General features: G+C 34.1%; 1 protein-coding gene across 1 annotated transcript; it reads left to right on the forward strand.

The window, feature by feature from the left end:
• Positions 1-4,734: 4,734 nt before the first annotated feature.
• LOC131054176 (uncharacterized) lies at positions 4,735-9,333 on the forward strand. Its single transcript, XM_057988638.2, has one exon. The coding sequence runs from the start codon at positions 4,735-4,737 to the stop codon at positions 9,331-9,333; it is 4,599 nt and encodes a 1,532-aa protein (XP_057844621.2).
• The last annotated feature ends 3,045 nt before the right edge of the window (positions 9,334-12,378 follow it).

A 12,378-nucleotide genomic window follows, 5' to 3' on the forward strand; every position in this document is an offset into this window, starting at 1 on the left:
TTTTCTTTCTTTCTAATCTTTGGTATCCTTGCTTTCATGACTCATAGTGAAGTGAACTTTTCTACTTGCAGTCATGGTTCTCCCCTTCTCGATATTCCCTTTTACTTTTTCAATCAAAGTCGTAACATCCTAAGTCCACTAGGGGCTTGGTGCATCTTGCCTCCTTGACATGGAAAAAGTTTTTCAATCTTGTTTCCTTGAACTTTACCGCTAGCATTGGTGTACGCTTATACTCCTACTAAAGTGGGGGCTAAATGTAGTGTCATAAACTTGTGACCCTACAAATTTTTGATTGCATTAGGGTCCTCATGCACACAAGATTGAATCCTTTAGCCTGATCGGAGAGGGGAGATCGCTCAGCCCTCATAACAGCTTCTTTCTTGGCCTCTTCATCACCCCGTCCACACTCTTCCCTGGAGGAAGGGGTAGGATAGGGGTGTGGCGCCACTCTCCCCCCTTGGATAGGGATGTGGCACCCTTGTCCTTGCCCTATTTTGGGGAAGGACCCTTCCTAGGGTTGCATTGTTGGTTGTGCATTGGGCGGGAAACTACCCCGATGTCGGCCTGTGACAAAAATCAAATCCACTAACATGTATTTAAGGGGCACTCGTCCTCTCATTTTCATAAGTTGGATAGGTCGAAGCTGGATAGATTCAAGGTGCACAAGCGATCAAGCATTCTTTTCTATTATTGAGCATTCTAAAGTCTCCCTTCAAGGCTAGGTGTTGCATTCAAGTCAAGGATTCAACCATTGAAGAGGATATTGATTCCAACATTCAATTTCCACACAAGAATTTATATCAGCATTTCTATCACAACCTCCCTTGAGGTGATTTACAATTCAGTCTTTCATTTACAGCTACTTGCAATTACTTTCTTTCATTACCTCGTTAATTTCAAAACTGGGGTTTTACCTAAAGGCAAACCCCCAATCCAAACCCGTTTCCCTCTCTTTTATGCATGTAGGTTGTAGGGGTTTGATTTCTTTTATCTTGTACAAATGAACGTGGTGGGAGGATGAGAGCGTTGTGATGAAAATGGTGGTCATTTTGTGAATGTTGTCGACGTTTAGTTGAACTTATGAACATTTGAATTAGTCTTGATGGTTAGTTATATATCAATGTCAAAGTAGGAAAATATTAAATAGATGAATTGTTCGTAGAGATGACAAGACAATTGTAATATTCAGTTATTTATTCATTGATTTTACCATGGCTCTTACTCACCGTGTCACACAAGGATTTAAGAGCTGCCTTAGTTTATATAGGAGGCTATATAATTTTCAACTTGTATTTGATTAGGTCACTATATAGTCCATCTGGAATGTCCAATAGAAACCTGAAGAGTGGGTGTGTGTGAGAAGAGTCAAGACGTCTTTGCCAGTGTAATTTAGTTGAACAGAAGACCTTCACTATCACTTGACTTGCTATTATTCCCAACGCTGCCTTGCACCACATTGAAAAGAAACAAAGTTGACCTCAAAAGACGGTTAAAAAAAGAAGTAGTGGTCAACAATTGTGATCATCAACGATTTAGTCATGGCCACTCCTTTGTTAGTCTATATATGAGACGCCGATTAGAAAATCCTTTAAAAAGTAAACGTGAAAGTTGCTGGCATTCCATACAGCTCCGAGTGCATTTAATATTTCCGTCCCTTTCTGATATTTCTTTCTAACCTCCATTTATTTCGGTCAAAGCAGTGGCGACTCTTTCAATGCATGTGCTTGACTTAGCTCTATACTATCACAAAGTTACTTTGTTATCTGGATTAAACCTTTCAACTATGAGGGACCCCCACCTTCCTAGTTGAAAAAAAAATTTAAAATTAGGGATTTTTTTAAAGAGCTTATATGTTAATCAAAATATGAAACATAGACATTTGTTTATTTCTTTAAAATGTTATATGGTTTTTAAGAGAGTCAAGTATTGTAATTATGCATTTGTTACAAGGCTTCAGGTTGTTATTAGCATTATTATTTTCTTAAATAGGTTCAAAATTCACTAATCTATAGAGTGTTACTCCTTTAAACAATTTCTAGTGCATGAGGATGGCTTCACTCGCAAAGTGATTTAAGAAATTTGTTACCAAATTCCTTCAACAAATATTCATTGAATTACCATTAGATGTAGTTCTTCCCATAAAAATGTCACAGAGGCCCTCTAGTCACTCTATCTGAGGACGCACATGCGTTTCTAAGACGAAAACACGGTGCACCGACATCTTGTATGAACAGAGTCAAAGAGTTCGTACAAAGAGCAAACTGTGATGGGAAATGTGCCCAAATAACAGAAACTAAGCAAATATTGATATGATAACAAAATATGATTATTATTGAAATAATAAAAAGAAAAAAGGGAAGAAATGTAGTCTCACGGTCTGGCCACGCTTGAAGTCTTGACCAATCTCCCCAAAGCTACTCGGCAACCAGCACACAAGAGGAACAAGGACGAAAAGGTTGTGGTTGTGTTTTTAGAGGCCTGCCACAGCTAGACCCCCTCTTTGGTGTTTCCACCTCCATGGATAACCAAGATAGATAGATGAAAAGATAGTTAAGATTATAGATAAAAGATACAACAACAATATGTCAACGAATATTCTATGGAGATAACAAAAGATAGAGGAAGAAGAAGACTCCCCTTCCACATGCAAAGCAAGAAGCCTGTTGGATGATGAAGAAGAAGAAGTCGGTCTTCCTCAAAGAATGACAATGGCAGCAATATGTGAGAGCCAAGGACACAGTCAAAGAGAGCTTCGAAATGAGACAATGAACAAGCATGAATCCAATTTCATTCTAGGGAGAGAGCTAGAGAGGCAACTACACAGACCAAATGAGCTTCAAAAGCAAAGATTAACATGTTGGGATGAAAACGAAAGTCAATGATTGTGGAGAGGTGTTATAGGCATCTTCTAGGCATAGGTGTAATGCTCAAATGACCACATTCAAATTGGTAGATTCGTGAGATGCTAGTGCGACATGCGGACGTCTCCACAATGCGCTAGTTTCTATGAGTCAAATAGTCGACAGGGTTAGAAAGGGGCAAGGCGAAGGCTAATGGGTCAAGTGAGATGGACAAATGGACAAGGAGATGAAGAAGATCTCCAATCAGTATAAAGCGGAGGCTCTTATGTAGCATAGAATTACATGGGGTGCAATTTGCGACACTACATAACAATAAATATTTCAAGGCTGAGACAGCATAAGTAGCTCAAGGGTATTTTAAAAAATAGTAACAAGGTTTTAGGTAATGTAATACTAGATACAAATGAAATCAATCGTATTAGACAATTGAAGGACTATCTTACTAGGTAGGTTGATCCAAGCATAGTAACAACTCTTTAGGGACATCATTTAAGTACAAAGTCAAGAAAAACTAAGAGAGTTGGAGAATTAGTTCTCAATCAATCACAAATTAGGATGCTTCTAGAGTTACTAGGAACCCAAATTCACCTTTGAATTTGGGTTCCTAGTAACTCTAGAAGCATCCTAATTTGTGATTGATTGAGAACAAATAATTTTCGGAAGGGTTGATTGTAATGTCCCCTCTTCAAACTTAAACTCTGTCCAAACAAAGGTTAAATAATTCAGATAAAATATGGAATTACATTTAAATTTTATTTTTTATAATATCAAGGGGCATGAAGACTTAATAGAGGGAAAAGATATTCAAGAGGGATGAAGCAAGGACAATTCTCTTGACATTTTAGCAGTGTCAAGTTGCCTAGTGATTAGCAAGATGGATTTGGATTTCAAATAGTGGCGGCTGCAATATCTGGATCATTAGGAGAAGATGAAGAAAGAGGCAGAGCTTCTGTTTTATGAAACTCCATGTCATGGTTATTTTTAATGATGCTCTCCTTCTGGCATCTCCAATTTAATGAATATATTATAAAATTTTGCTGGAGGAGTCATATTTAAATTATATATATTTATATTTTGGGAAAATTATGTAAAAACTCTCTCTCTCAGTCGAAATGCACTATTCCTGATCGCTCCATTTGCTTCCATACGTTACATATTTTTTGACTTCCATACTGCATTTCCATGCATTTCTGATTGTCAATACGTGCTGCAGATGTAGAAAACGCCTCTCGGCATCATAATAATAAGAAATAATTAATAATTGCAAACAGAAATTAATTATAAGTCTTATAATTTCAAATTGCTTGCTAGAATTTTAATTTTTGTAAAAGTTTGCGTGACGAATCAGTTTTCAATGGAAGGGACGCAACCCTTCTCTCAAGACCTGCAATTGCTAATTATATAGATCCTCAATTTCTTTGTTGACAAGCATCCATCTATCTAACTTGTTGGTGAAGTGATTATAATTTGCAGACTTCCATTCTTGGCAGAACATTTTTTTCCAAAGAATTTTGGAGCGCAGTATCACATTTAGGTATGTGTTTCAAAATTCCATCAATTGTGGCTTCATATATACAATCAAAATTATAAAAATTATATAGGTAACATTTTACTACATGTTAAATGTAACACAGACAACTTCTCGACAAGTAGCTGTTGAAATTTTGTGCAATATTTACAATTAAAATATTAGTCGATAATTGTTTACAAACTCTATTAATTCATATCATTTGTCTTGAAAATCACAAGTGCTTTGATTGGGTTTGTAGGAGTTAGAGAAATATGACCAGGGGAAAGGGAATGAAGTCAAAGAGCAGTAACAAGCAGGTAAAATCTCAACTTTCGAGCAAATTAAACAAGTGCAAAAGTTAACATGGTAACTAATAAAGGCGATTGTACAACAAATTTGCAGGGTTTTAGCCAACACACACCAATAACAGTAAATGCAAAAGATGGCACAGAAGCGAGCAAAAGTGATGAGGTGACAAATTTGAAAAGACTGAATGAACATTTACTGACTACAATTACCAATGATAGAAAAGAAATAGACGGGTTGAAAAACAAATTGAGATTGTGTGATGATGCCAATAACAAATTGCTTGAAACGGTGACGTCAGATAAAAACAAGTGGATTTCTTGTGAAAAGGATATGAAAGGTACAATTTCAGAGTTAGAATATAAGCTCAAAGAAGCCAGAAATTTGAGTGAGAATCATGAAATGTTGTTCAGTCAATTGGGACGAGAAAAAAGTCTGTTGGAAAATAGGTTGAAAGAAAGTAGTGATGTAATTCAGGAATTACAAGGGCTTAAAAGTGAGCTTGATCAAACAAAACAATTGAGTGAGAATCTTGGAAAATTGTGTGCTCAATTAGGGCAGGAAAAAAATGAGCTGGAAAATAATTTGAAAAAATCCAATGATGTGATTAAGGAATTACAAAATAAAGTGACCGAGGATAGGAGCTTGTGGGATGCTTCCAAAACAAAATTGGAAGGAACAATTGTGGAGGTAGAAAATAAGCTTGATTCTGTGGTGCAGGAAAGAAATGTATTGAGTCAGAAACATAAGGACTTATGCGGTAGCTACAGAAATGAAAAAAAAGGGTGGAAAAAATGCAATGGTGGTGCTAATATGAAATTAAAAGCAAAGATGACTGAGAATCAGGGATTGTGGGATTCATATAGGGTGAATTTGGAAGGAAAAGTCGCGGAGCTGCAGAATGAGATGACAAATTCGAAAAGCCTGAATGAACGTTTACTGACTACAATTACCAATGATAGAAAAGAAATAGATGGGTTGAAAAACAAATTGATAATGTGTGATGATGCCAATAACAAATTGCTTGAAACAATCACTTCAGATAAAAACAAGTGGACTTCTTATGAGAAAAAGATGAAAAGTACAATTTCAGAGTTAGGGCAGGGAAAAAACGAGCTGGAAAATGATTTGAAAAAATCCAATGATGTGATTAGGGAGTTACAAGATAAAATGACTGAAGATAGGAGCTTGTGGGATGCTTCCAAGACAAAACTGGAAGCGACAATTGTGGAGGTACAAACTAAGCTTGACACTGTAGTGAAGGAAAGAAATGAATTGAGCCAGAAACATGAGGACTTGTACACTAGCTACAGAAATGACAAAAATGAATTGAAAAAATGCAATGATGGTGCTATGAAATTAAAAGCAAAGATGGCTGAGGATAAGGGATTGTGGGATTCATGTAGGGCGAATTTGAAAGGAAAAGTTGCACGGCTGCAAAATGAGATCCTTGACGAAAGAAAATCTAGCCAGAAACACCAAGAATTGTTGACTAAATTGAGGCAAGAAAAAATTGAGATGGAAAATAAGTTCATAAAAATCAATGATACTACTAAGAAATTGAATGCAAAGATTACTGAAGATAAGCTGTTGTGGGATTCTTGTCAGGAGAAGTTGGAAAAACAGGTTTCAGAGCTACAAAATGAGCTTAATGAAGCAAGGGTATTCAGCCAAGGACGTGAAGAACTGTGCAGTGAGCTGAGACGAGCAAAAACTGATTTGGAAGAAAAAGTTTTACAGCTCGAAGGTGATCTTAATGAAGCAAGAATTTTGATTAAGAAACATGAAGAATTGCGCTCTGAATTAATGAAAGAAAAGAACGAAATGCAAAATAAGGTAACAGAATGCAATGATGAGACTGAAGAATTGAAGGCAAAATTGGCTGAACGTGGGTTCTTGTGGGATTCTTCTAAGACAGAGTTGGAAGCCACTGTTGCAGGGCTGCAAAATGAGCTCAAAGAAACAAGATTGTTGAGCCTGAAACATGAAGAAGCATGCATTCAACTAAGGCATGAGAAAACAAAATTGGAAGACGAGTTGAAAGACTTGGATGATACGAATGAGGAATTACATGCCAAAATGACTGAAAACGGTTGGCTTTGGGATACTTGTAAGGCGAATTTAGAAGGTACAGTAATAAAGCTGCAGAAAAAGCTTAATGAAACAAAGATTCTGGCCCACAATAATCAAGTCTTATACAATGAAATAAGTAGAGAAAAAAGTGAGATGGAAACTAATTTTCATCAATCCATCAATGAAGCTAAACAATTAAAGGATAAAATAGCTGAAGAAGGGCACTTGTGGGATATATCTAAGCGAGAATTTGAAGTTACATTTGCAAAACTGCAAAATGAGCTTAATGAAGCGAGAATGTTAAGCCAGAAGCATGAAGATTCGTGGTCTCAGTCAGAACAGGAAAAAACTGAGTTGGAAAATAATTTTAATCAATCTATTAATGAAATTCAGCAATTAAAGGAAAAATTGGCTGAAGATAGGCACAAGTGGGATAGTTATAAGAGAGAATTTGAAATTACAATTGCAAAACTGCAAAATGAGCTCAACGAAGCGAGGATGCTAAGCCAGAAGCATGAAGATTTGTGGTCTCAATCAGAACAAGAAAAAAATGATTTGGAAAAGACTCTTATAGGGCTACAAAATGAAGTTGATGAAACAAAGATTTTGACAGTGAAAGACCAAGAGCTGTGTAAGGTGCTCAGAGAAGAAAACAATCGGATAGGAAATAAGTTGAAACAATGCAATGACAGTATTGGGAAATTAAATACAAAAGTTAAAGAAGACCAGCTATTGTGGGTTTGTAATAAGGAGGATTTGGAAAGCAGAGTTGCAGTTGTGCAGTATGAGAAAGAGACATTGATCCAGGAATATAAAGCTCTGTGGGCCCATTTAAGAGATGAAAAATATGAGTTGGAAGAAAAACTGAAAGAATGCAACGATAGGAATAAGGAATTGCATGCACAGATGAGAGAAGATTGCCGCTTGTGGGAAGCTTGTAAGGCAAAATTTGAAAACTCTGCTGCAAGGCTACAAAATAATTTTAATAAATCCATTAATGAAATTAAACAATTAAAGGAAAAATTGGCTGAAGATAAGCACATGTGGAATACTTCTAAGGGAGAATTTGAAGTTACAATTGCAAAACTGCAAAATGAGCTTAATGAAGCGAGAATGTTAAGCCATAAGCATGAGGATTTGTGCTCCCAATCAGAACATGAAAAATATGAGTTGGAAAAGACTTTTATACGGCTACAAAATAAGCTTGATGAAACAAACATTTTGAGAGAGAAAGACCAAGAATTGTGTAATGTGCTAAGAGAAGAGAATAATTGGTTAGGAAATAAGTTGAAAGACTGCAATGATAGGATTGCGGAATTAAATAAAAAAATTGAAGAAGACGAGAGGTTGTGGGTTACTAATAAGTCTGATTTGGAAAGAAAAGTTGCAGGTCTGCAGTCTGAGGAAGGGGTATTGAGCAAGGAATATAAACTTCTGTGGGCCCATTTAACAGATGAAAAAGATGAGTTGGAAAACAAACTGAGAGAATGCAAAGATAGGAATATGGAATTGCATGCACAGATGAGAGAAGATTGCCGCTTGTGGGAAGCTTGTAAGGCAAACTTCGAAGACTCTGTTGCAGGTTTACAAAATAAGCTCGATTTGATGACTAATGAAGGAATGATTTTGAGCCAAGAATATGTAGAACTGTGCATTGAATGCGAATTTTTGAAGGCACAGCTGGGAGATTATAATGATATACTAAGCTCTATGGAAGATGAAACAAGGAGTCTAATCTCTCTCTCAGAGAGCAATGCAAACACAGTGGAGGCCTTGCAAACTCAAGTGCGAATGATCACCCATGAACATACACATTTGAGCATGAAATATGAAGAACTTACAAATGAAAATGAATCTCAGAAATTGAAATTGGAAAATTATAATCATAGGCTTGATTCAGTGAAAAATGAGAGGAACTCACTTAGATCTACGTCAGAAAGTAGGGAGGAGGCTTTGCTCCAAGAAAATGGTTCATTGAAACAACAAGTCCATGAGCTTCAAAGCAAGTTGGGTATGTGGGCTAATGATTACAAACAAGTTCCCACTGATGATATGCTCGATTCAGAAACAGAGGAGAGGCAATTACTCACATCTCTATCAGAAACCAGTGATAAAGTGATGGAAGATCCGGTTATAGAGAACAGAACAGTGAAACGAGAAGCCCTTCAACTTTATCAAGAAAACCAACAATTACAAAAGGACATATCTAGTAAAAAGTCATTAATTCAAACAAAAGATGGAAATATTACAGAATTGAATGCAAAAAAGATTAAACTTAAGAATGCTGTCGAAGTGTTGGAAGAGATTGGAAGAAAAAATACCCAAGTACTGAAAGAATATGGAGGTATAAGGGAAGAGCAAGTGACGAGAAAGGAAAGTGAGGAGAAAAGGAAGGAGGGCAGTGGGAGGGTTTCACATCGAAACCAAACAGCCTTTATTGGTAATTTGATGTCTTGCATTCTTCTAGATATTGAGAAGTCTGACGTAAGCAGATGCTTGTCAACTGCCACAAAAAATATCATTCTTCCTTCTGATGCACTACTTTGTGGATGTCCTTATGGCTGGTTTGGTGGGATAGTATAAGTAGCCACCCTTTCTCCAAATTCTGTGAGAAATGTAATACTCTGGACGGGCAATGCCTCCAATTATTGAATTCATTTGGGCATTTTTTTAATTCTGATTGATGTATACTCAAACAATTCCTTCACTGCATTAAATTGTACTACTCTAAAATTCATTTTATAATTCATTTTTGAGATATCATATTTATTTATTATGGATGGACAATTTTTAAATTCTCATTGATGTATACTCTAATAAATGTTCCTGTAGTGTGCAAATTGACAAAGATATACATATAACACGAAACCACTTTCAGATAATTTAAAGTTCTAAATCTAATATAAAATCTTATATATTCATTGTCCTCGGTCAATTTTATAATCATAAATTTGATAAGAGAGATTAGATTTTCACGGTCTATAGAAATTATTGGTTTATTTCCAAATTCCAATATGTCCAACTTCAAAATTTAAAATGATCCATGATGAGCTAACTTAATTGAGAAATCTCTAAAATTATATTGTAGGGTTTTGAATAATAAGACAACCTCTAATCCATTATTATTATATCAATGAGACCATAATCTTGTAGGAAAGCTATAATGTCCTTGCCTCATTGTAATGGCATAGAATCAACTTGACATTAACATATGCATTATGTACAGATGTTATACAATTGTTTTATATATCTTTAATAATCTTTTTTAAATAATTATATCAAATTCTAAAAATTTAATCAAAAGATAAAATCGTCACTTTGTAATGTCTCAAGGGGCCTCCAAAACAAATAATTTTCTAGAGGTGTTGAAACCAAATTGAGATCAATTCTAAACATGATTATAAATGTATTAGTTTATCGAATTCCCTCATAGATAGGAGACTAATATATGCTTTTAACTATTATATATCTCACCGTTATATTAGTGCCCTAGATTCTTAAGTGAGTGGTATTGGCCTATTGAAATAGTCATGCATTGCTCAAATTCATTTTATGTCAACATATTTGAGCTCCATTTATAATTCATTATGACAAATATTGTACTTTAAATTTATATTTGCATTAAAAAAAGTTAGACCGAACAAAAAAATGAATAGTGTTGTTTAGAATACCTTCAGTAGTTTACTAGTTGATTATTGTCTTCTAAATATTAAACCCTTTGGAACATTTATAATATGTTATGTTTTCAATAAAAAAACTATTCATCCTTTAAAGTTTACCATAACTATGAAATGGGAGTGGTTGAACCAAGTGATTTGAGTTAGATAAGTATTAAAATAGTTGATGTTGAAAAAATCAAAATATTATATATGAATTCCACGCTAATTGGATTATATTTAATTTGCTATGTTAATTCAGTATTTTAAAGATCTCACTAAATTACCACATATTTTGTATATTGGTTATTAAATTCTATTTTGATATATGCTATAATATTTTTCTTTCAATATTAATAACAAAATCACTATAAATAATTAAATAGCTTAAAAAGAAAAAAGCCCTACATTTTAGTAATAGAACTTATTCTAGAAACGTCATTATTATCTTTTTTACTCATTTACTTTATAAAATCATAATTAGCATGCTGAAGAATAAAACAAATATAATAATAATTGATAAATAAAATGTACACCAACAAAATATAACACTTAAACTAGATATTTAAATATGACAAGATAGATATCTCAGACATGTTCTACCTAGATTAGAATCAAATACATTATCATTACTTCAATCTTGTAGTATAAGTTATATTTTTTAATTTTTTCCTAAGGCTATATAAGCCTTTAAAAAATCTTCTATGATAGCCTTCTTTTTTGTGGCTTCCAATTATGGAATCATTTGTTAAATTTTTTTCTTCAATTATATTGAAATAAAGGAGAGGTTAAAATTTATTCAAAGCTAAAGAATAACAAAGCAAGGGCGTCAAACAGCCCTAGGCCGCCTATAATAAGTTTCTAATTTATTTTGTCATCTTCATAACTTGTAATTAATAGATGGATTGCTAGCATTTTTACTCAATCTATAGTAAAAAATTATTTAAAATGTAATCTCCTAGACCCAAATTTTTTTATACTAAACTTTGTACATATATATGACCTTTAAAAATTTATCACTCCTAATTCCACTCTTTATAGTTCTTAATTAATTTTTTATTTTGGTTTTATTTAGATTATTGATTAGTCATCCCAAACATGTGTCCTTTCATTATTGGACTTGTTTTTATTTTGAAAGGTTGTGTTTGTTAATGCAATATTATTTTATGGATTATGCAAATAGATATAAACATAAATTTTAGCTTAGTTAGGTGTCCCACTTATGGATATTTAACTCACCATCCCTTAAAATTTTGGGGGAAGATAACTAACCTCCACTCCCTATTAGTGGGAGGGGAGTCGACTTCTGAGTGTATTTTCATCATTCTGGCTAGATTTTCTTTCCTTCTTCCTATATGTGCATCTCATTCTTGAATTAATTCAAATGTTTATTTATCCAATTTTATGTTCTCTTTTACATTGAATTATTTATTTTCAATATGGTAGGTAGGACATGCATTTCTTTACCTTATGTAGCTCAATTTGATACTAGCATATAAGTGGAGTTTCTAACAAATTATACATAGTATCTAAGGTAGATCTATAATTAATTATTTGTTTATTATTTTTATGGGTTATTTTTTTGGAAAATATTGGTGAATGTGTATTAGTAGAGGCTGTGGATCTTCTAGTGAGGGAAAAGAGGTTGCAAATTTTTTTTGGTGTATTTGCATGTATGTAATATCTAAGAGGTTGATCTTTTAGTGGTGCCATCTTTCACTAAAATATTTGAAGACCATGATTTAGATCTTTATTTATAGGGTGAACTCACAATGTTGGTTTCCACTTTTCCGTACATCTCGAGTTTTGGTGAAATGATACATTTTTAAAAAAATATAACGATTTAAGCTTTAAGAGGTCTTGTTTGAAGTACTTAATTGAAGAGAGTTAGATCAAAGTCTCTTAGATCAAAATTTCTTGGATAGAACCTCTCTACTTCTAAATCATACTTGCAATAGAGTCTCCTTTCCAT

Source organism: Cryptomeria japonica, unplaced genomic scaffold (genome assembly GCF_030272615.1).
Source record: "Cryptomeria japonica unplaced genomic scaffold, Sugi_1.0 HiC_scaffold_124, whole genome shotgun sequence".
Taxonomy (NCBI): domain Eukaryota; kingdom Viridiplantae; phylum Streptophyta; class Pinopsida; order Cupressales; family Cupressaceae; genus Cryptomeria; species Cryptomeria japonica.

What these genes read in the sequence shown, in the direction of transcription:
- LOC131054176 (XM_057988638.2), top strand. Translation starts at nt 4,735, where the DNA reads ATGGTAACTAATAAAGGCGATTGTACAACAAATTTGCAGGGTTTTAGC.